At 33.6% G+C, this 26,793-nt stretch overlaps 1 protein-coding gene across 1 annotated transcript in view; it reads right to left on the bottom strand.

Moving 5' to 3' along the window:
- plxna3 (plexin A3) overlaps positions 1 to 26,793 on the bottom strand; it is a 209,301-nt gene that overhangs the window by 107,428 nt on the left and 75,080 nt on the right. Inside the window, exons 4-5 of the mRNA XM_051117011.1 lie at positions 20,346 to 20,486; positions 11,666 to 11,766 (exon numbers count right to left, since the gene is read on the bottom strand). Coding sequence (XP_050972968.1) covers positions 11,666 to 11,766; positions 20,346 to 20,486 — 242 coding nt within the window. The remainder of the gene's footprint in view (positions 1 to 11,665; positions 11,767 to 20,345; positions 20,487 to 26,793) is intronic.

The raw sequence follows: 26,793 nt of genomic DNA, 5'->3' as shown, positions 1-26,793 counted from the left end.
GTATAAATATTTTTATATTTTAAAATATCATTTTTATTGTTTTTGTAAAATATTGTTATATTTATTATTAATATCAAATATTTAATTTAAAATATAAATATTATAATTGTATTGCTATAATTGTAATTATATAGTATATATGAATATATATATATATATATATATATAGATATAGATAGATAGATAGATAGATAGATAAACATTACATTTTATAATATATAATAAACATTAATATATTGTATAATACATAATATATTGTGTATTTTGTAATAATGTATTGTGTATATATTCTAACAATATATTTTATTTAGAATACAGAATAAGCATTTTATAATTTAATTTTATACACTATATAAAAACGTATTTTTTTATTTTTGAGTATCATTTTTTAAATATTTTCTATAATTTAAAAAATAAATATAATATTTATTATTAATATTAAATATTTAAAATAAATATTTGTAGATATATATAATTTATATTTGCATTCATATACACTGTATTGGATGGATGGATGGAAAAAAATACAATTATTAGTTTTGCCTAAATATATTTATTCTCTCTCTTTTTTTTTTATGAAATAGTACAACATAATAAATAAATAAATAAATACATAAATAAATATTTACATTTATTAATTGCATAAATAAACATTTATCACTTATCACTTACAAATAGAATATATAAAAATGATAAATAAAATAATTTCTCCTGTATAGTCATTGTATATAATTATCATAAATGATAAACAAACAAACCTGTAAATTTCATATTACAAGAGAAATAATATTTTATGATAAATATCATTCTAATAAAATAATGTCTCCTATATACTGTAGTTATTGTATAAAACTAACCTAAATTATAAACAAACTTGTAAATTACGCATCACAAGAGAAACAATATTACATGAACATCATTCTAACATTTTAGTGCATCACTACACATATCGAGTAGATGATTTGAAAATATCAGACTATTTCAGGACAAATATCACCAAATGGTTGAACGCTACAATAATTAACGCTCATAAGGAGGTTTGTTCCAAATAAGGATTGTTTTTGTGATAAAAAGGTCAGAGCCTGAACATCTGCTCGACCAGCTTTTATATCACAGCAAAAACACGAGGCTGAGAGCGGCGTCATCGCAACGGGAGAAATTGAGATACGTGCACATGTCCAAATATTAATTATATGGAGAAGGGTTCTGTCTTGTCAACAAAAGAACATAATAAGCAGCGAACAAAACCATGGGGTGTGCCAGTCATTATTCAGCATTATGTGTGCTGATAAAAGACGATAGATCCGCAGGACACCCACTACAAAGGCTATCTGGATTTGCCAAGCTGAAATAAACGAACACAAAAGGTTAAGAGCAACCGTTCCAGTAATTATAAAGCGTGTTATGCCGAGATGGGAGGGACGGGTGTAGTTTTTTGAAGGCTCTTCTCGTTGGCTGTCATTGAAGCGAGAGAAAGACAATGAAACTGATGCGGGTGAAAGAATGGGATAGAAAACATTTTTTTTACATTTCCAAAGCAAACAAGCCTCACAATTTGAGGTTTTGTTCAAGTCCGTAACTCTCAAGTATGAGTTGCAGTAATATTGCTAGAATAATAATGCTTTAAAAACGAACCGTGACTCGTGACACTCGCTCAAACATCACCTCTCCATGCCGCTGGAGAGAAGAATGCACATCAAAAGCGGAGAATAAAGCAAAACACGTATGACTGTGGGTCAACCCACAGGCGCACATACACGTGCATGATGAGCATTGCATTATGGGATTGCCTGTTCTTCTCACTCTATTTTAATTCAAACTTTCCTCATAGCATGGCAATGTGAAACCATATGTCTGTCTAACCTCATCCATCCGTAAACTGACACCAGATTCAATTTAATTCTTCTCACCAGATAAAACCACCTGTAATTGGAAATTACAAAGTGAGAAAAACGAAATCTGAATATAAATGTACCTATGTGCAATGGAAACAATTTGAGAGAAAAGTTTTAGAGTTGATGCAAGAAATTACATGATTTTTTTCAACAACATTGCAGCACTGATACTAGATCTTCAGGTACTGGTGGTCCTATGGTTTTGATTCACAAAAAAGAATCAACACATTCTGATTCATGAACAACTGACACTTATGTGCCATTTTTAGTGAGTCAATCACTTGCTGCATACGACTACTGTTAGAAAAGAAACACATTATGTATGTTTAGTAAAATTTTGTCAGTTTAATTTATTTCCTATTATATTTTTATAAAACTCACTAAAAAGAACCAGTTTATAAAAAGAGTCATCCAACCAAATCATACTGGTTATGTGTTTGATTTGCTGAAAAGATTCATTCACTTGGGAAGCAGACACTCCCTGCATCCCAGTGTGAATATAATCACCCTATCTACCCTAAGTAGTATTGAAAATAACTACTATCACATAGAATTTAGGATGGACATGTGCACACTGAGATGCAGGCTAGTCACACCATATAGTCTGACTCCCGAATGAATGACTCATTTTAGTGAATCAAATGCATAAATCACAACCAGTGTATACCAAATGACTCCTGAACAATTGACTCTTTTAGTGAATTAAACACATACAGCACACTCAGTGCTGTCTAATTCGTGAACGAATGACTCAGTTCTTTTTAATAAATCAAAAACGTATATCCCAACCACTTAGACCAAATGATTCCTGAACAGTTGACTCTTTTTAGCCAGTTCTTTTTATGAATTAAATGCATACATCACAATCACTGTAGACCAAATGATTGGCGAGCAACTGACTCTTTTGAGCCAGTTCTTTTCATTAATTAAATACGCACAGCACAATCAGTGTAGTCTGATTCCTGAACGAATGACTCAGTTCTTCTTAGTGAATCACATACATCACAACCAGCGTAGACCAAATGATTCATGAACTGACTCTATGTCAGTTCTTCTTATGAATAAAATACACACAGCACAGTCACTGTAGTCTGATTCCTGAACGAATGATTCAGTTCTTTTTAGCGAATCAAACACATAAATCACAACCAGTATAAACCAAATGATTCCTAAACAACTGATTTGTTTGAGTTGTTTCTTTTTAGTGAATTAACTGCATACAGCACAATCAGTGCAGTCTGATTCCTGAATGAACGACTCAGTTCTTTTTAGCGAATCAAACATATACATCACAACTAGTGTAGACCAAATGATTCTTTAACAACTGAACTGTTTGAGCTGGTTCTTTTTAGTGAATTAATTGCATACAGCACAGTGTAATCTGATTCCTGAAAAAAATGACTCAATTCTGTTTAGTGAATCAAAAACACATACATCATAACCAGCGTAGACCAAATGATTCCTGAACAATTAACTCTTTTTTTTTCAGCCATTCTTTTTAGTTAATTAAATTCATACAGCACAATCAGTGTAGTCTGATTCCTGAATGAATGACTTTGTTCTTTTCAGTGAATCAAATACATCCATCACAACCAGTGTAGACCAAATGATTCCTGAACAATTGATTCTTTTGAGGCTGTTCTTTTTATGAATTAAACACATACAGCACAATCAGTGCAGTCTGATTCCTAAACAAATGACTCAGTTATTTTTAGTGAATGAAATGCATACATCACAACCAGTGTAGAATCAAATGATTCCTGAACAATTGACTCTTCTGAGCCAGTTCATTTTATGAATTAAACACATACAGCACAATCAGTGTAAACCAAAAGATTCCTGAACAATTGACTCTTTTGAGCCGGTTCTTTTTATGAATTAAATACATACAGCACAATCAATGCAGTCTGATTCCTGAATGAACGACTCAGTTCTTTTTAGCGAATCAAATACATCACAACTAGTGTAGACCAAATGATTCTTTAATAACTAACTCAGTTACTTGAGTCAGTTATTTTTAGTAAATTAAATACATACAGCACAATCAGTGTGATCAAATGATCAGTGTAGATCAAATGATTCCTGAACAAATGACTCGAGTAGTCTGATTCCTGACAAAATGACTTTCTAGTGAATCAGACACTTGTCTTCGAATGGTGTATAGTTAAAAATATACCACACACTCTAAGTAATTTAGATTATTGGATTATTGGAGTGCATTTAATGAAATTAGCTTTGATTCCAATTTTTTCAGTGTACATTATGTTGTCAAATGTGGTGTTTAGCATTAATTCATACATTTATTTTTTATATAAATTCACACATAATATCACTTGTTATACAGGTAACACCATTTATTAGATTGCACTTATTTTGTTAATATTTATGGTTAGTGGTTTGATCAAATCTCCAACAGTATTAAACATTATGAATGACACCTTAAATTGTGTGATTTGTTAAGTAGATGAGTTTAAGTGGGCAGGAACCTCTTATTTTCTTCAGAAAACATATACATTTATCTGACTAAATATTACCAGTAGATACTCTGTAAAATCAGATTATAAAAAGCCACAGTAATTACCTCAGAAACCCTCAATTCAACAGCATAACAAAGCAATGGTCCTAATAAATCAAAAAACCACTGTGACCTCAAAGAAAGCTCAATTATTTTTGACAGAAACTTTGTTTGTATGACCTGCCATCTGATAATTACCTGCTAATGCATTACTGCACAATTCATTTCTGAGTTATACGGCATTGTTTTATTTCACTATGCTGAAACAGGAAGCAAAAAGGTCACTTTTTGTATATTTAACCAGTGGGAGTTAAACAATCACCGTGCAATATGAAACCTGAGTTAACATACGGAGATTCTCAGAGCTTTACTTTAATAAAACTCGATTAATAAGACTCGACAGCCCTGAGCGCCTGAGACACTCGTGTGCCGGTGAGTCTCAAGGTCGCCTTTTCACTGTCAAAGCAAACAGTTTTCATCGACTCTGTAAAGTCGCACCAGTCTGGGCAGCACAAAGCCACACGGCAGACAGCACGTCATGACAGCGGTGTCACTGATGTATTGTCAGAATTCTATGTATCATATTTTTTCATTCACACATCTGTCATATAAGCACAAATAGATTGTGGCCGGGCGGGTGATGAGCCAGTTGAGGTCAAAGGTCAGGCTCTTTGGAGTTTAGAAATTGGGTTTGCACGCAACGAACACGTCGGCCATTAAATCCGTTGCTGTGCTTGATCTGCTGCTAATTGCGCTGTGCGGCGGCTGTCACAAGGTCATGTAAAGTCTGGGGATATGCTATTAATATGCAAACAAATGTCATTTTCCAACGGGTGCGGTAAAGGCTTGCGCTAATTATTCCATCAATCCCAGATTTACATCTTAATTAAAGATTTTTATCTGGTTGAAGGTATAGCGACGGTGGAAAATAGATCCGAACTGAGTTTTTCTTTCTCTCTCTGACATGTAAAACTCCACAATGGTTTTCCCGGCACTACAGGAAGGCAGAACAAAGCTGTTTTATCACCTCTGGATAACTTTATCTGCGTTATACGCTGTCAAAAGCTGGGAAACGCTTCGAATGCTGACTCTGGATCCAATTTGTGCATCCGAACCCATACGGTGCCTCAGATTTCCAGAAGACAAGACAATGTTTTGTGTTTCTGTTGAAGCCTCAATGAAGAAGTACAGACGCATTTGTAATAAACACAGAATGCCCGTCAAAGTCTTTTAATGGTGTAACTGCATTTTACAAAATGCACAATTAGTTGTGAGGCAAAATATGATTGGATGAGCCATTAAAACATCACAACAATTGAGGCTTTTAGTCTATTAGTTTTTAAGTCAATTTTACTCTTTAAATACTCCAGATTAACTTTGGTCCGCCTTCATGTAGCGCTGCAAAGAACAAAGCTGTTTTATCACCTCTGGATAACTTTATCTGAATCTAAACGCTGCTGTCAAAAACTTGGAAACGTTTTGACTGCTGAATGTGGATCCAACTTGTGTAACCGAGGCCAAACGGTCCCTCACTCTGTAGTTTTTGCAGACTGTTGAAGCTTTCACTGACAATCTGTGATGAAGTACAGACACGTTTGTAATGCCTGTAGTCTTTTAATGGTGTAATTGGTCCTAAAATGCGCAATTATAAAATTAAAAGTTGTGACACAAAATCTGATTGCATGAGCAATGTTTAAACCCGGTAAGATTACAATTTCACAACAGTTAAGGGCTTTTAGTCTATTAGCTCCCTAGTGAAAAATAAATATGCTATAATGTATTTGAAATACTGTTATGTCATGCTAAATATACTATAAATACATTTACATATTAAACTGGTATACTTAAAGTCTGGGTCATTCCATGTCAACTCAAACAGAGGTCCCCGGCTCAAATTTTAGATTTTGCTAATATTTTTTCTGAAGAAAGATAGACATGTTTAGTGATGAAAGCCAAAATATTAAATGTCATTGATGTATATTAACTGAGTAATCCATTATTTTGTAGAGGGGGGTAGAAAACGCCAGTTTTCACCTGAGATTTAGAGCCAAATTACAAGGGGGTAAAAATGACTTCAGAAAGCTGGCAGCAGCATAACGTTATTTTTACACAGAGATTGTTAGTTCTATTAGTACAATTTGTTGTCTTCAGCAGTCTAGGTTACATTATGTGCTAATGGTGATCATTCAAAAATGAGGAAACAGCACTTTAAGTTTTTCTCCAAAGTTTGCATGTCATAAATTATTAAATGTATTTTAATGCCCTTTTAGATATTGGGTCTTAAACTTTTGTCCTTTTGGCATCTTCATTTTAAATGCCCTACATGGTTCAGTTCCAGAGATATTGGAACTTCAATATGGCTCCAGGGGTAAATCGGTAAGATGTACACAATTTCAGTGGTCAATTTGCAAAAATATGAGACTTCTTTTTTTTTTTTTTTTTTTTAAAGAGGAATGTCTGAAAAACAAATAATGTTGAAACTAGAGATGTATCTTGTTTCCTTCTGTCAAGACAACTGCATTAAACATACCCGAGGGCCATAAATATTTTTTCCAAAGTTTGCGTGCCTATAACTCAAGCAGTATCAAAGACGTTGCAATATAATTTTAGATTCTAGTTCTTAATGAACTTTTCTTTTGGAATCCTCATTTTCAAGCCCTACATCATTCAGTCCCAGAGATATGGGGATCTCAATAAGGCTCTATGCCCAGATTGTTGAATTTTACCCTTTTTCAGTGGTTGAAAACCAAATGCTGGTCACTTTGTGTACAGCAGATATGTATTTTATTTAAAAAACAAAGTCTGAAGAATAAATAATGCAGAAATTAGAATTTTACTGAATTTTACCCCTTTTCAGTGGTTAAAAACCAAATACTAGTCACTTTGTATACAGCAGATACTTATTTTATTTAAAGAACAATGTCTGAAGAATAAATGTTGAGTTAGAATTGTATCTTGTTTCATTCCATCAAAACAATTGCAAATAACATGCCTGTCTGAGTGCTAAAATGCACTGAAATGGTCAAGTTGAGGCACATTACCTTGCTCTCTGTAGTCTATTCATAAGATTTTATATTCAAATCAATTTCAGGGATATTTGGAAGAAGGGATTTTGTTCATTTTAACAGCTTCTGAGGCTACCAGGAGTTTATACATGCAGTATTGCAAAATGTTTTCAACAAATCCCATCCCAGTAACATTTTGATGCTGCCATCGTTCTCATTTTTAACCCCCTTTAATTTGGCTGTGAATCTCATTTTGAACCCCCTCTACAAAATAGTGGGATTACTCAGTAAATATTTATCCAAGACATTTAATATTTTGGCTTTCATTACAATACATGTTTATCTTTCTTCAGAAAAAATTAGCAAAATTAAAAATTTGAGCCAGGGAAGTTTCTGAAATTTGGCTGATTTGTAGTTAAGCACTACTTACGCACAATTAAAGTGCATTAAGTTCAACTAAAGATATGCTTAAGTATATCTGATTGTGGCAAAGTGAATCTACTGCAAGGTACACTTTAAATATCTTGCTTTTATAGACCGATAATATTCAAAGACCAGTGACATTAAAACACATTTTAGGTTTAATATTAAGAAATGTGCATTGGGCACAAGTAGTACTCCAAATTCAAACCATTCAAAGGTTCAAGGTCAGAATTTTTTATTTATCTTTTTAAGAAAATAAGGAGAAGTCCACTTCCAGAACAAAAAATTTACAGATAATGTACTCACCCCCCCGTCATCCAAGATGTTCATGTCTTTCTTTCTTCAGTCATAAAGAAATTATGTTTGAGGAAAACATTTCAGCATTTTTCTCCATATAATGGTCTGATATGGTGCCCCGAGTTTGAACTTCCAAAATGCAGTTTAAATGCAGCTTCAAACGATCCCAAATGCGGTTGTAAACAATCCCAGCCGAGGAAGAAGGGTCTTATCTAGTGAAACTATCGGTTATTTTAATTAAAAAAATACAATTTAAATACTTTTTAATGTCAAACGCTCACCTTGTCTGCTCTGCATTCTGGCTCAAGACAGTTAGGGCATGTCAAAAAATCTTTTCTCCCTCAACTTCAAAAATCATTTCAAAATCACCCTACATCGCTGCAGAAGTACCGACCCAGTCTTTGCAAAGTGAACATGCAAAGATGATCAAACACCCTTAACAAAAAAGGTAAAACAGCGATTTTGAAATTGAGAGAGTCCAGGCAAAGTAAGACAAGACGAGCGTTTGACATTAAAAAGTATATAAATCGTATTATTTTTATGAAAATAACCGATCATTTCGCTAGATAAGACCCTTCTTCGTTTGAAGCCGCATTTAAACTGCATTTTGGAAGTTCAAACTCGGGGCACCATAGAAGTCCATTATATGGAGAAAAATCCTAAAATGTTTTCCTCAAAAAACAATTTCTTTATGACTGAAGAAAGAAAGACATGAACATCCTGAATGACAAGGGGGTGAGTACATTATATGTGAATCTTTGTTCTGGAAGTGGACTTCTCCTTTGAAGTGCAGACCTGCAAAACTCGACAAACAGTTTTCATGGAACTAAAGGAAGGCAAAACAAAGCTAAATTACAGACACATTTGTAACGACTGCCAAAGACTGATTGTCTTTCAATAGTGTAATGGTACTTAAAACTGCACAATTATAAAATGAAACACTGCAACAGTTTAGGCTTTTAGTCTATTAGTCTATGAGAGGGCATTTTTATGCAGCCATACTAAAAAAAAAAAAAAAAAAAAAAAAACTCAACCATAACTACTGTTCAACAGTTTGGGGTCAGTAATATATATATATTTTTTTTAAAGGAAAATGTTTTCAACAAAGATCAAATCGTAGACATGTTAAACTCGATAATGGCCTTCACAGTACTACAGAAAGGCAGAACAAAGTCATTTTATCACCTCTGGATAACTTTAACTGTGTCTATACGCTGCTGTCAAAACCTCAGAAACGCTACGACTCTGGATCCAATTTGTGTAACTGAATCTGTGCGGTCCCTCTCACTACAGATTCTGCAGATGAAAAGACAATGTTTTCCGTTACTGTCGAATCTTCCAATGACAATCCACACCCTGAGGCCTCGCCGCCCCCGTGGCGCGACGTCGACTGGTCCGCGCACACGCACTTATGTCAAAACCTTTCCCATCTCTTTCCAGCAAACACTCCATAAATTAAAGAGCGTGTTCAGCGATCACACATGCTCTTCCTCCCCCGGCTTTGACTGAATGCAGCCCACTCTCTGACGGGAGTTCATCCAGTACAGGAGGGAGCAGAAAGCCCTGATGACAGCGGATAGGCAGCGCGGGGTGGCGGTAAGCCAGCAATAGCCAGACACTTCCTGACGGCAGTAACCGGCCCCCATGACCAGCTGCTGCCTGGGGATCAACCGGAGGTAAGAGACAGAAATGACGGGAGCGGAAAAAAAAAGACTAGTGAACATGTGGGGAGGCCTGTCACCTGCCAAGTCCTGCATGAGGTAGTTGAAATGGCAGCCACCAGCGAGGCAGCGCTCCGATTGGCTGGCTAGGCTCCAGAATTCCCTGAGGTGTCTTAAAGAGTTTATAAGTGAATCCCGAGTGGAAGGTGACGAAGTACAGACACGTTTGTAATGAATGAAAAAACTGATGTAATTCTACTTTAAAAATGTACAATTGGAAAACTAATAGCTGTGATCTGATCTGAGAATGTTTGAAGCTAAAACATTACAACAACTGAGTCTTTTTTAAAGTGTTTATGTTAGCATACTCTTAAAATACTCAAAATAAACTCATGCAGACAGTCAAAAATAAATTAATATTTTTATTTAGCAAGGATGAATTGAATTGATCAAAAGTGACGCTAAGTAGAATGTTACAAAAATTAAAAAATGTTAAAATGTTTCTATTTTAAATTAACTGTTCTTTTGAGCTTTCTATTAATTAAAGAATTACGAAAAAAATCATGTTTTAGCACAACTGTTTTCAACAAAATGTTTCTTGAGCAGCAAATCAGCATAATAGAATGATTCCTGAAGGATCATGTAACACTCGAGACTGATGCAATGATGCTAAAAAATTCAGCTTTTCATCACAGGAATAAATTACGTTTTTAAAAATATCCTAATATGTTATTTTAAATTCTAAGGACATTTCAATATTCTTGTTTTTACTGCATTTTTAATCAAATTAGCACAGCTACAAACATTAAAAAAAAAAAAAAAAAAAAAAACTCCAAGATGTTCATGTCTTTCTTCCTTCAGCCGAAAAGATTTTTGAGGAAAATGGGTTGAAGGTCCAAACTGCAATTTTACTGCAGCGTCAAAAGGGCTCTACATGATCCCAGGTGAGGAACAAGGGTCTTGTCTAGTGAAACGATCAGTCATTTTCTAAAAAAAAAAAAATTCTATTTTTTATACTTTTTAACCACAAATGCTCATCTTACACTAACTCTGCGATTACGTAATCACGCTAAAAAGGTAATGCGTGGTTAGTTCTTAATCATTTTCTCCTCCAACTTCAAAATCATCCAACATCGTCATTTTTGTAAAGGGCGTTTGACTTTCTTTGCATGTTCGCTTACATAATGCGTGAAGTCGGACATTTGTGGTTAAAGTTAAAAAGTGTAGTTTTTTTTTTTTTTTTTTTTTTTTTAGAAAATGACCGATTGTTTCACTAGAAAAGACCCTTATTCCTCAGCTGGGATCGCGTAGAGCCCTTTGAAGCTGCGACAAAACTATAATTTGGACCTTTAATCCATTGGGCACCACTGAAGTCCGCTATATGGAGGAATGTTTTCCCCAAAAACTTAGATTTCGACTTAAGAAAGAAAGACATGAACATCTTGGATGACATGAGGGTGAGTAAATTATCATTTTTTTTTATTCTGGAAGTGAACCAATCCTTTAAATTAAATGAAAAACACTGATGACTAATCCTGCACTACATATGTTATTGTCCAATCAAGCGCTCACTAGAATGACAAAGTCCCTTCCCAGCAACCGATTAACCAATCAGCAGCTAATCACGCTTCATGGCAGTGACGAAAGTAAAGCCTACTGCTTATCAAGCAGTTTCATGAGGTCTGTAACCACATTCAGATAGTCAGAAATGTCCAAAACCTTCATGTATATACATATTCATATTTGAAGAACCACCAATCTCTTAAACAACATGCTTCCTAGAGAATTTATCTCTGAAGACATAACAAGTACATTTTAGTGTGCAGAATAACTGTTCTGGTCTGTATAAGAGGAATGACATTGACTTACTTGTTATGCAGAACACACCAGCCGCAGTGAGGATCTCCTGAGCCCAGACACGTCTTACAGCTGCTGTACTGAGAACAGCTCTCCACAGGCAGACGACTCACCTGAAACGCATGACAAACATGAAAATGATGTTACCATAACACTACCACAGACAAAAAAAAAAAGATTGGCTCTGCTAGTCAAATCACTTTGATTTATGGACATGAATTCTTCTAAATAATTTAATTTTTGGATTTAAAACATATGAAGAATTCATTTGCAAAAACAGATAACTCATTCTGCATTCCCATTAATCTCCAACTGCAGTTGGGTTATTTTGATTAAGTAAAAATAACTAAAAAATACAACTAACACAATCAAAAACATGATTTTTGAAAGAGTTCTGTTTTTACAAACAAACTCTTCACATAACACACCTGTCACTCGACAGATATGACTGAAATATGTAACCCTGGACCACAAAACCAGGGTCAAAATAAGGGTCAATTTTTTGAAATTGAGATTTAAACATCATCTGAAAGCTGATAAATATGCCTTCGACTGATGTATAGGACAATAGTTGGCCGAGATACAGCTATTTGAAAATCTGACGGTGTTAAAAAAAAAAATAAAAATTAACATAAATATTGAGAAAATCGCCTTTAAAGTTGTCCAAATGAAGCTCTTAGCAATGCATATTACTAATTAAAAATTAAGTTTTGATATATTTACGGTAGGAAATTAACAAAATATCTTCATGGAGCATGATCTTTACATAATATCCTAATGATCTTTGCCATAAAAGAAAAATCCATAATTCTGACCCATACAATGTATTGTTGACTATTGCTACAAATATATACCCATGCTATGACTGGTTTTGTGGTCCAGGGTCACATATGTTATATCATTAATGAATCCCGGAAAATAAATAAATAAATAAATATTAATAAACATTTAAATATATTCAAACATTAAATTCAAACATTAAATATTTAAATATAATAATATTTATATTAAACATTTCTTTGAATGAATGAATGATTTTTTTCAAACTTTATGGCCCTAGATTGATGCTTTAAGTATGATTTTACTGTACTTGGTGTTCTAATATTTCTATTTAACAGCCATCCAATTAGGTTTAGCCAACTGAGTCATGTGACCCATGGATATACTCCCCACAGGACCAAGTAGAAAAGAGTCTCTTTCAGCCCTCAAACACAGTAGTTGCAGCAATTCTCAACACATGCCCTCAGTCAAAGCTCTCGTCATCCATCTGAACCACACAAACAAGTTCAGCTGATTGTAAACACTTGCAAACATCCAGGCTTTTCCTTACAGACGGGCACAGCGGAGACGGAGTAATGCAGCCGAACGGCAGAGTCAGCTCACGCGGAGGAAAGAAAATATCATAAAATAGCACAGGGGAAACTCAAAAAGAACGAGATGTCCAGGGGACAGTAATATAATCGTTGCAGATGCAAAGATTCGCACGGGAGAAACACCCTCGCCGAACAGGACAGGCGTATTAGAAAAATGAATCGGCTCCCAAAAACACCAGCTTATATAAATGATGATGGGAGTTGGAAAGAGTGGGAGGTCTAGGACAGAAATAACACGAATATATTAAATCTAAAAGAACGGTTTGTGGATCAAAGTTGGTGTGGGCTGTCGCAGTCCCAACGATTGGCTTACTTAAGACGCAAAAAAAAAAAAAAGGCTCAAACCCAAAAGCAGTTGTTTTTGAAAACCGCCTTTAGAAGCTCTAAAAATGCTCATTCCATGGAGTTGTAATCGCCTTTGATCGCTGGCAAGATTAGATTTTAGAGTGAGAAAAACAAGAGCCGCGGAAAAAACACACCCACCCAAAAGGGACACGGCTTGGCTTTCAAGTGCAGAGTAGCTGATGGCTCTTCGGTACTCTGTGTGTGTGTGTTGCGTCAGTAAGTCAGGACGGGTGGGTGAGGTGTAGTCTGTTGGACCATGTTAATTTATTCTGCCACATAGCTATGCATAAATGTACGGTTTTATTATCCATTCCAGACATCTGATTGACATGATCGAAATCAACCTTATTTGCTTCCTTAGTAAATGTCCCATGGCCTTACAGTGAAACAAATACTAAAAGAAAAAAAAAATTGCACAAAAAAATAAAATAAAATAAAATAATTAATTAATTAATTAAAAACTATAAATAAAAGTATAAAATAAAATAAAATAAAATTGACTTTACTTCCTTAGCAAATATCCCATGGCTTTACAATGAAACAAATACCAAGAATTTGCACAAAAATAAATACATAAATAAATAAATAAAATAAAATAATAAAATTAAATTATATTAAATTAAAATTAAGTAAAATTAAATAAAATTGACTTTACTTCCTTAGCAAATATCCCATGGCTTTACAGTGAAACAAATATCAAGAATTTGCACAAAACAAAAAATAAATAAATAAATAAATAAATAAAAAAAATAAAATAAAATAAAATAAAATAAAATAAAATAAAATAAAATAAAATAAAATAAAATTGACTTCACTTCCTTAGCAAATATCCCATGGCAGTGAGACAAATACCAAGAATTGGTATTTGCACAACAATACTAATAGAGTAAAACAAAACAAAATAAAATAAAATAAAATAAAATAAAATAAAATAAAATAAAAAATAAAATAAAAATTACCTCATCATTATGTCCCATGGACTTATAGTGGAACAAATACTAAGAAATTGTATAAAATAATAAAATAATAATAACAATAACAATAATAATAATAATAATAATAAAATATAATATTAATAAAAAACTATAAATAAAATGAAATTATAAAAATAATAATATAAAAAATAATAATAATATTTTTTATAATTATTCATTTAATAAATGTAAACATTTGAATACCATCCAATTAGGTTTTGCAATAAAAATATAAACAATTTTTTTAAATGAATAAATATTTTTTTCTACACCAAAATGCAGCGTATTTTCTATCAAAAGTTTGGAATACTTCAATTATTTTAACAAAAATATCGTTAAAAACAATATTGTGCAATTTTATTACTATCTAAAATAACTTTTTCATCTGAAAACATTTTAAAATTTCCAGCATCATTACTCCAGTCTTCATTGTCACATGACACTGATTTGCTGCTCAAGCAACATTTCTTCTTATTATTAACAGTGCTGAAAACAGTGCTGTTTAATATTTCGTGATACATTTTTCCAGGATTATTTGATGAATAGAAAGTTTAAAAGCACACAGGAACACAGGAAAGTGATTTTTGTGCGTGCTCAGTATATTCCGTCAGGAACGCTGTGTTTTGGACTGTCAGTGTTTGATGGATGAGTACAATGTTAGACAAATGAAAGGCTTCATATCTCTTTCTCTCTCTCTTTCTCTCCAATGAAATGGCTGCATTACCGCTGCAATTCCAAGAGCAGGATGGTAAATAATGACACCGCTCTGAAAACTTGGCATTCACAGACCTTTTACTGACACACATCGAAGGGCTCCGAGTGGCAGTGGGCCATTTTGTGAGCAAATACGCTCTCTCACCTATCTGTGCACCTGCCGCAAATGAAATATTCAAATCCACAGACTCCAGCGGTCAGTGTAGGTTATGAATTATTGACTCTCGCGATTCATTCACATTTCTTATTTCACGAAGCGCAGAGGGTACTGTGTATCTACACGCATATTCTGTTTGGTGGGGAAATGGCAAAATAAAATAAAATAATTGCTCAATGGAAATGCATTAACACCAGGTGTGAACAGGGCCTCCATAAATAGTGATATTTGCAATGAGAAGTAATCATTCGGAGTCATGAACGCTCAATCTCTTCAAGTAAACCTCTGTTCAACCCCTTGGCTTGTGTTTTCAGATTAATACGCCCAATCTAACCGTTTATGACCTCAGCATTAAGAAAAGCCTTGAATCAGCACGAGGCCTGATCAATCAGTTGAGGGCCGTCTGAAGCTTTAACGTGAAGAACATCCCTTCAGTTCTTAACACAAATATCGATGTCTGGGGTTCAACGGTGGAGCTTTAACACATGACTGAGTCTTTTGTGAGAGTGTGACGGTGAAAGAGGGAGACGCTATTAATCTAGTTCCACACTCGTGTTTACAGTGCCTCCCTGAAACTCTGGGAACCGTCCAGAACCGAGCTGAACGGAGAGACAACACTCCAGATGATGCCTTGTGCTAATGCATATGGGTGTTTCTTCAACTATGAGACTTACAAACAAAATAAAACACTTTATTCACACTAGTTCATTTCATTTCTTTAGTAACAGCTTACAGTAGTAAACATACATGCATCAAAAGATGAAATCTGCTATTTTCTCTGACCAAAACAAGCCATTTCCAACACATCTCAAATCATGTGTTTTGTTTGAGGTGGAAATGCATTAAACATTTAAACCGCAGACTCGTGTCTAACTAAGGCTAATTTCATCGCTAGCATTTTATAAATCATAAAAGCACATTATAAAATAATATTTACAACATTTTTGCAATGTTTGACCAAAGTACAGCTTGACTGAAAATAATAAAATCTTCTGTTTGCAAGTGATTTAATAATTATAATAAACATTTGATTAATGTAATGTAATAAAATGCATAAATAACTGTTTTTACTTTTATATAATGATATATTTAATGTGTATACATCATTTTCCCCACTGTAAAATTCTGTAATCGTTATTTTAATCTTTGTGTGGATCATAACAGCTTTTAAAAAAATGATTAATTGATATGAATAGATATAACGTATACATATTTTCATGTAATAAAATTATACTTAATTTACCCTGTTTTTACTTTTTTTTTATATATATACACAATTTCCACACAATAAATACTGAAATGGCTTATTTGATAATAGCTTTAATAATAATAAACATCAAATAAATGTATGTAATGTAATAAAATGTATAGCTAACTTTGTTTTTAGTTTTATATAAATGACATATTTAATATATGCATACATACTTTTCACCACATTAAATACTAGATATAAAGTATACAAATAATCGATATAATAGATAAAGTATACAAATTGTATGTAATAAAAGTGTACAATTTATCCTGTTTTATTTTATTTTATATATATATTTTTAGAAATAAATACATGATTTTCTCACAATAAATACTGAAATGGCTTATTTGATATTAGCTTTAATAATAATAATAATAATAATAATAATAATAATAATATTAATAATAATAATAACAATAACAATAACAACAATAATAAACATCTGATTAATGTAGGTAACGTAATAAAATGTAAAAAAAAATTACTTTTATAAAATGTTATATTTAATACATGTATACATCATTTTCCCACAATAAATACTATAATTATTTTAAACTTTGTGTAGATCATAACAGTTTTTTTTAAATTAATTAATATTAATAGATATAAAGTATACATATTTCTTATGTAATAAAAATACACAATTTTTCTTCTTTTCTTTTTTTTTTTTTTTTTTTTTAGAAATATGTACATAATTTTCCCACAATAAATACTGAAATGATAGCTTTAATAATAATAATGATAATAATAATAATAATAATAAGTGTAATAAAATAATAAAAGTGTAATAAATTATATAAATAACTTACCTTGTTTTTACTTACATTTTAATTAGATATTTTATTTTAATTTTCCCACAATAATTACTGCAATTGTCATTTTAACGTTTTTGTTTAGTTTGTAACAGGTTTAAAAAATTAACAATAATTAATAGATATAAATGTATACATATCATGTAATAAAAGTATACAGAATTTACCCTGTTTTTACTTTTTAGACACTTTACTTAAAATATATTTGCATATTTAATATATGTACAGTATGCATACATTTCCCAATATAAACATTGAAATGGATTAAAAATATCTATTCTTTTAAATTTTTTTATTGTATTATTTTTATTTAAAAAATTAACTTCTATTATTTTTATTTTATTATTAACTTTTATTACTAATTAATAATACCTAAAATGTGGAATTTAAATAATGTAATAAACAAAAAAATAATTAAAAATAAATAAACAGTTAAAATCTGCAAAGTTATTAAAGTAGTTAATAACAGAAAAATCTATATATATGCATGATATCATAAAGATGATGTCATTGCACACATCATTGAGCTTTACCTTCAAGCGTAACGTTGGTGAAATTAATACCGCTATCTGCATGGCTAATTCCTGCCTACACCGCTCTATGACGCCTGGAGCACGAGAACATTTTATCATGTTATTTTTCTGAATAGTACTGATAAGGACTTAAAAATATCCTTGTGCTGAGGACTGAAGCTTCGTTGAGCTCTCTCAAAGACGGTTATGTTTTCCGTCTATCACTTGAACTTCATCTTTCTCAAGGAAACGCACACAAAAAAATGGGGTCTTTCAAAAAATGCACAAAGACAACAAATTTCTTTCTCCGAAGGGAAAGAAACGAGCATTGAAACGAGGAGAAAGAGAAGAAAATGAAGAAAAAGCTACAGCTGTACTGTACGAGAGTGTCTCTCCGTCTGTTCAGCTGCTGAGGAACTTCGACGTATCCTTCCTCTCCTCCGGCTGTATAATGGAGCATTATGGGAAGGGCTGTTATTCCGCTCGGCTCTGGATGGAAATGCTTCCCCACCATTTCTTATTAGGGCCAAGCAGCTGGGGCTCCCATTCAGAGTCGTGAACCGGCGTTTCATATTCTGTTTTCCTGTCTCGCAGATGTTAAAACAACATATCTGAAATTCCGGTTCGAGTTTTAAGACAAAAGTGTCACGCACCCACTCCCTCTTCACAAATGTGCCTTTATTCTGTCCTCGCCGCATGCCGTAAATGTTTTTGCTGGCTTGTTGAAATAAATTAACAGCAAGCATTAAGCGATAGAATCAAGAACAACAGTGACCTACAGACGGGTGCAAACGTTTACATAGAAAATCTGGGAACCAAAATGAAACTTAAACCTGTTTAAAAGTTGTAGGATTTTACTTTAGTTTAGTTTTGGTTTACTTTAGGGTTTTCCTTTGAGAAGGCAAGGGAGGCGGTGCCTCTTCAAAATATTGAATGAGAAAAAAGTTTGTAGTACAAAAATAAAAGCACAAATATTACAAAACATAACATTAAAAAGTGTATAAATCACTCGTTTTTCTTAAGAAACTCTGTCCAACAGTGAAAATAGCAGGTAAAGTTACAGTGGAAACTGTGTTGAGTTGGGGGGGGTAATTGAGAATGAATGGGGGAAAGTCACGTGAGAGGAGGAAATACCTCTATTGCAACATGATTGGATATGACGGGTTGTGTGTGGCTCTGATTGGTTCATGCCATAAATCCCACGTCTTGTGTTAAAAAGTTGTGAATCAACTCACACTTAGATAAAACCACTTTGTTACACTAAAATAAGACTGGCTTGAAGACATGATCTGTGGGACTTTTTAGTGAGTAAACAGCTTAGTGACATTTAATGTAAATCTACGCGTCTGAGGCCAAAATTTATCAAGCTTTGATGACTAATGATCAACAACTCAAATATAGTTAACAATTTAGCAAGAAAATGTGACTTGGACATGCATTTACATTTAAACTTTAAGGACACCACCACACACCACAAATATATGTTATCTATCTTTCTATCTTTCTATCTATCATCCATCTATCTATCTATCTATCTATCATGCAGCTGGAAAAAAAAAAAAAAAAACTAAAGGTAAATCATATTGCATGGAGGGAAAGTACTTCCTCCTACAGAAAAGCCTTAAAAATTGCTAGATCTGATTACTTTTCATCTCTTTTAGAAGAAAAAAAAAAAAAACAACCCCAGGTATTTATTCACTACAGTGGCTAAAATACTTGATTATGCTGAAAATACATAATTTTTTTTAATTCAGTTTTTTACATTTTAAAAGTAGTCTTAGATTTTTGAACCTCAAAGTTTTGGACTGAAAAAGATGATAAATAAATGATGCATAATATAAAAACATTAGTAAAAACATTAGTATACAGCACAGTTTAAAAGTTTGGGATATATAAGATTTTATTAATTTATTTAAAAGAAGTCTCTTATGCTCACCAAAGCTGTATTTGTTAAAAAACAAGTAAAAACCGTAATATTGTGAAATTCTTATTAAAATAACCATTTTCTATTTGAATCTATTTAGAAATTTATAAAATATATATTTACATAAACATTTGCACTGGTTAATATTTTTGTGGAAACAATTGCGGAATTTGTTTCAGAAGAACTTTCAAAAGAACAGCATATATATGAAACAGAAATCATTTGTAACATTATAAAAAATGTTCACTGTCACTTTGGATCCATTTAATTCATTTTCGCTGAGCAACAGAATTAATTTCTTACTAAAACTTTTGAACAGTACTGTATATTTCTTCAAATAATCATCTGTTTTGGCAGATATTGCAAGAAGATTTGTTCCTTAGTTTTTCTCAAAATAAATCTGTCTCAAAATACATAATTTATTTCTCTACTGTATATTGTGAATATCATTACTGGCCAAATAAGATAAACACTGGCTATCGGCATAAGCCAAAATTCCTATTCCACACGAAAATAAGAAAAAAAGCCATCTTAAAGAGACAAAATCTGTCCAACAGACCTACGGATATTTTTCCTGGTGTTAGTCTTCTCATGTCATCAGAATTGTTCAAATTCAAAATCATTCTCACCTGTTTGTCACTCAGCAGATAGATGTACTGATAATCTGGACTGAACACCATGTCACGGAGAATCGGGCTTCCTTCCACAACAGTGACGGTCTCATATAGTAGAGCGTTCTCAGGTGGCGGCGGTACACCATCCACTCGAATCTGAAAAGAAAACCAAAGATTGAGTTTAACTCAACATGAAATCCTCTTTAACTGCGTATTATACACACAAAATCTTATTGTGCATAATCCATCAGTGTATAAGACTCTGTAGTCTTTAATTAACATACAACAATACTTCCATACCTCCTACACTGTAAAATATGATTTTTCTAAGTTTTACGCTTTAAAAAAAAAAAAAAAAATACTATTTTAGTCTTTCTATTTCAAAATGTCAGTGTTACCTGCATTTATATGTGAAATTTGCTAGCGATTTCTGAGTGAAAATTGTTTCACCACCCTTTTTTCACCTGTCCAATCACCTGACCGTATTTCGTTATGTACCCGCCCACTTTTTAATCAAAACACATGAAATCAAATCTCAACTTACATTTTTTCCTCATTTAACACACTTCAATCACAGCAAAATGTCAGAAAAATGATCTTAAAATGAATTTCCATAGCATTTGATTTTAAATTTCAGGTATTTTACTGCGATTTCACCACTCACAGTGTTTCTGGTTGGCGGCATATCATCACTTACACATCTCCGATTATTACTGACACACACAGTATTATAATTTTCCTCATGAATGCAGAATTCTTCAGCTGACCTAGATAACGAATGCAGAACTTCGAGCGAACGCGGGCCGGCAGCGGAGAGAGATTACAGCATCTGATCAGATGTGCGATAAAAATCAATTACATTTTAACAACACACACACACACACACACACACACACACACACACACACTCGAACCCCTGCTGCCTCATCATTAGCGACTCCTCTGTTTCCTCACACTGATAATTAGTGTAGTTGTGCTTGCTGGGTAAAAAGCAAGCTCTAAATATGTCAAATCCAAAACATCTTTGAAGTGACGACTGAGGGAAAAAACAGAGAGCGGCTGACAACCGCATTTAAAGTCAGAGAGCTCACCTATTTCCCTACCCGGGAAACGTCAGCGCGCGCCTTTGTCCTAATCAATTCTGACGGCAATGCGATAGGAGATTGAAATGAGGCTGTAAGTAAACTAAATTCCCACAGAAAATGTACGAAATTCTATTTGGGAGAGATCAAAATGACGGCGAAAGAAGGTGCAAGGCGGAAAAAACTGCCGAAACAGATGCACTGGCTGCGGACTTGGGCCGTCTCCTAAATATCTGGGTCGGTCTGAAGTGACAAACATCGTTAGTCTGTTAATTAGCTGCCTCCTCATTGCAGCAGTTGCAGTAATTAGGGTTGACAAGGTGGCATCAATTAGGCGAAGGCTGCCATATTGGGTGTCACATATCGCCGGCCAAGTCAGAGCCCACGTCTCCCCGGGCAGCAGGACAGAAGGCCTAGAAACATGACGGACTCTGTCTGCGATTCGTCAATTCATGCGCCACCAGCTGTAGTGTCGCTTTTCGCAGCCTTCGGAGCTACAGAGTTCCCTCGCTTAAACGGATCGGTTTAACACCAGCCGTCGGGTTTCGCGATACCCTCGTGGAATCGGATCAATTCGCAAAGTAGATTCCAGAGCGTTACGCTGTAATAAGAGAGATGGTGTGTTTCGTTCTCAATTTAATAAATTCAAATACATTTAAAGGGACAGCTCACTCAAAAATAAAAGTTCTGACATAATTAACTAACCCCCATGTCAACCTGCATGAGTCAGAGAAGAAGCTGTTATGAAAGAGAGTACACTGTCAGAAAAAAAGGTACAGTTCTGTCACTAGGGCAGTACCCTAAAGTACAAAAGTGAGAAGGTACATGATTGTACCTTACCTACCCCTAAACAGTACATATTAGTACCTTAAAAGTACATTTTAGTACTTTGAAAGTACATACTGGTATCTTAAAGACACATATTTGTACTTTAAAGGAGGAGTCCACTTCCAGAACAACAATCCACAAATAATTTACTCACCCCCTTGTCATCCAAGAGGTTCATGTCTTTCTGTCTCCGGTCGTGAAGAATTGATGGTTTTTGAGAAAAGCTTTTCAGGATTTTTCTCCATATAATGGACTTCATTGGTGCCCCGATTTTGAACTTCCAAAATGTAGTTTAAATGCAGCTTCAAAGGGCTCTAAACGATCCCAGCAGAGGAAGAAGGGTCTTATCTAGAGAACCAATCTGTCATTTTCTTTTTCCAGAAAATAAAAATTTGTATACTTTTTAAGCACAAAAGCTCGTGTAGCACAGGCTCTGGGATGCGCGTTCGTGACGCTACGTACTATTGAATCATGACGAAAGGTCACGCGGAATGTAGGCGGAACTACAGACCCAGTGTTTACAAAGCGAACACGCAAAGACTAAGAAAGTGCAAGTAAGTCAAACGCTGTTTACAAACAAAAAGGTACAATGATGTCAAATGATTCTGAAGTTGTAGGAGAAAATAAGAGTTTTTCGCCATACTCTACCTTTTTGAGCCGGAGTACACAGATGAAGAACTTAGACGTGATTCGTAGTAGTGATGGGAAGTTCGGATCATTTTACCGACTCGGACCTTTGAGTCTCGTTCAGCAAAATGAACAAATCTTTTTGAGTCATTTCGTTCATTTTAGCAAAATATAATTAAAATGTTACGTGTTACTTCCATAACACATCTACTGCTTACACAAACATTGATCACACTACAAACAAGACAAAACTTTAATGCTATAAGAAACATAAAAGATTAATTCATTGTTTACCTGGGTCTTTAGTCTATGATTAGCTCACCTCACCTCTTATCTGACAAGTTTTCGGGTTCAAGTCGTTCGTTCATCACGTGACAGCCCCATAAGATGAACGAACGACTCAAAAAACCTGAAGACTCGAAACAGGTGAACTAATTCCAGTACAGAAGCTAATAGGATGTTGCGTATGTGTGACTGAACGAATCACTCCCCGAGACAACTTGTTCTTCCCGAGTCACATTAAAGATTCGTTCAAAATGAAGAATCATTCAAGAACGACCCATCACTAATTTGTTGCATCGTGGACGCGCATCCCAGAGCCTGTGCCACACAAGCTTTTGTGCTTAAAAAGTATACAAATTTTTATTTTTTGAAAAAAAAAGAGATTGTTTCACCAGATAAGACTCTTCTTCTTTTAGAGCCCTTTGAAGCTGCATTTAAACTGCATTTTGGAAGTTCAAAATCAGGGCACCAATGAAGTCCATTATATGGAGAAAAATCCTAAAATGCTTTTTCTCAAAAACCATAATTTCTTGACGACTGAAGACAGAAAGACATGAACATCTTGGATGACAAGGGGGTGAGTACATTATTTGTAAATTGTTGTTCTGGAAGTGGAGTTCTGCTTTAAAAGTATATATTTGTACCTTCGCATTTGTACCTTAGGGTACCGCCCCAGTCAGTGTCTGTATCTTTTTTTTCGGAGAGTATGGGACCCAAGCATCAGTGAACCGCATTGAAAAGACAAACAAAAAATGTTTAAGAAAGTCCTACAGGTTCACTTTTATGGAACAGAACAGCGCAAAGAGAAACAAATTTAGGACTAGTTTAAACAACGCTGGCTGCTCAGTGTCTGATACAGCTGATGATCTGACAGAAAGCAGGAACAAGTCACGTTGAGCTTTGTTTATAGAAAATCTACATTGGTCAAACTCTAAGGAAAACATCTGTGGGTACTTCATGTGAATCTCTCGAACAAATCCAGATGCTGAGAAGATATTCCAGCAGCATCTGTATATATTAGTATTTTTTTTTTTTGGCTATTTTCTACTATTTTATTTTTCTATTTTCTATGTATTTTATACTATTTATCGAATTTATTTTAAGACAAAAAAGTAATATATAAAAAATATATATATATTTTTTAAAAAAACATCTACTTTCATCGTTTTACAGAGAAATAATATTATATAAAAATATATATCATGTAATTTAAATGTATACATTAATTTATACATAGATATATACAAATAAAGTTTAAATTGTGTACATTTTTAGATACATTTTTTTATACTGGGGAGTGTAACTTTTTTATAAGTTACAAAAATAAAGTAAAAAAAACAAAACAAAAAAAAAACAAAACAACAACAACAACAAAAGCCAATATGGATCAAATCAAAATTACCTAAAAGCATTTGAAAAAAATGAAACTATGCACAACAATCACTGCAGTGTTTAATGCATTGCTAATCAGACACTAGTGCGGTCAAATGATTAATCACAATTAATGGTATCCAAAACAAAAGTTTGTTTAAATAATATATGTGTGTGTACTGTTTATTTATTATTACTGTGTATATTTATTAATGAAACTATGCACAACGATCACTGCAGTTTTTAACACTAGTACTGCCAAAAAATTAATTGTGATTATTCGCATCCAAAATAAAAGTTCAAAAATCCAAAAGACACAAATACAGTATACATTTTGAAAATATATGTATTTACATGTATATTTTTATTCATATAATTAATATTATATATAAATATAGTACTCCACATTCAATGTGGATCAAAACCTTTCATCAATGTTGTCCTAAAACCAATGTTGACTGCTGTATATTAATAACATAAACAATTTTCTTAAATATATCCATGCACGTGTGTATTTACATTTACATAATAAACATACACAGTACACACACACACACACACACACATGTAAACAAAAACTTTTATTTTGGATATGATTAATTACGATTAATCGTTTGACAGCACTATCAGACACGGTCATCTGCTTATGTCGTTAATTTCAAAACAGCTAAATATTGACAGACTGCTGTATAACTAGATTAATTGTGTCACAGTGAGCTGAAACCTCTTATTTTAAACCTCATGAGGAAAAATGATCTTCTGCCACAAACTAAACAAACTTGAAGCCAAGCACAAGTGCTCTTTCTGCCTAACTTCCATCCATCAACACTAATGCAGGGGTGGAAAATGGAAGAGCCCAGGAACTTTTACACTGGATTAGAGAAACAGCCAGCCGTAGCATTGATTGTTCTAGAGTCTGTTAGCCAAAAAGACACTGAAATCCCACAGATAATTCTCGATAGACTACGAAAAGGGACAATGGGCTACAAAAATACCCGGCCCCAGCCTGGGTGAGCGCTGCCCTGCAATCAGGTGCACTTTTCTGCTGTCTAAAAAAAAAAAAAAAAAAATCAGTGGTGAACTTAAATGGCTTTCAGGAGGGCACGTTTTAAGATGTGTACTCTTTTCCCTAGGCGGAGACGTCCTCGCGGCGCACTTGAGTGTTTGAAATGCAGAGTGCTTGCTCAGCCTGCCGAGAGCTGACCCCGCGACAACATCAAACGCCTCAGATGAGGGTAATTGGAATTTAGATAAATATTACCTTCCCCCCTCCATCTCTCCATCGCTCAAATGATGCCAGGGTAGCGCCGCCTGCCTATCCATCTATTAATTAACCCGCCGGAGTCGTAGACCGTGCGCTGTGGCGAGCGTCCGGAAAGACTGACGGGTTTGATCATAGCCCAATATTTCCTTCATCGATCACAAAGTGGGCAAAGAGAATGAGGAAATTGCTACAGCAGGAGAAAGTGGATGAGGGGGTCATTTTTTTGCTCATTTGGGTGCTTGTTTTTTTATCGATTCAAAGTCCTTGTGAGAGCCCGTGCTTCAAGGACTGGGTGAATGAAGCTCTTAAGTGGAGGCGGATTCATTTCCCATCTCGCCCGCTCTCGTCCGCTCTCACTCTTCCAGAGTACTGTACAAAGAGATGTTCTTTTTTTGTTCACCGGATTCATCTTCAAACAACTAGATTATTTCCGCAAGGACAAGAGACAACAAGAGACTCTAATTTTTTAAAATTCATTCAACAATAAGCAGCTATTAAGGGTACATTTTAAAAGACCACAACAGATCAGGTTATTAGTATTAATAGTCAAATTTGATAAAATACAGCTGAGCTAGAAATATATACATTTATAATACATGAAAAATCTCTCTCTCTCTCTCTCTCTCTCTCTCTCTCTCTATATATATATATATGGTACATTTAAAGTTTAAGTGTTCAGTAAGTGTTCAGTAACTTAAGTATTGTTTGATTACTTCTGCATTTGAAGAATAAATCATTTATAAATTACAATATAATAAAAAATAAAATAAAATAAAAATATTGCATTTATAAAAGTTTAATAATATAGCCAAGTATAACAAACTGTAATGTTTCTAAAAAGAAATTGAAAATAATGCCAATTTTATTTTTAATATACCAATAGTTAAGTAGTAAAGTAAAAAAACAAAACAAAACAAAACAAAAAAAAAAACAATTATAATGGTAATATTATTAATAAAGATAATAACATAGTTATAGTTAAATAACTTATTGTTTGGTTACTTTTGCA

The sequence above is a fragment of the Labeo rohita genome, chromosome 8 (assembly GCF_022985175.1).
Source record: "Labeo rohita strain BAU-BD-2019 chromosome 8, IGBB_LRoh.1.0, whole genome shotgun sequence".
Taxonomy (NCBI): domain Eukaryota; kingdom Metazoa; phylum Chordata; class Actinopteri; order Cypriniformes; family Cyprinidae; genus Labeo; species Labeo rohita.
Note: the sequence above shows the minus strand (reverse complement) of the source record. Positions and strands in the feature narration are given on the sequence as shown.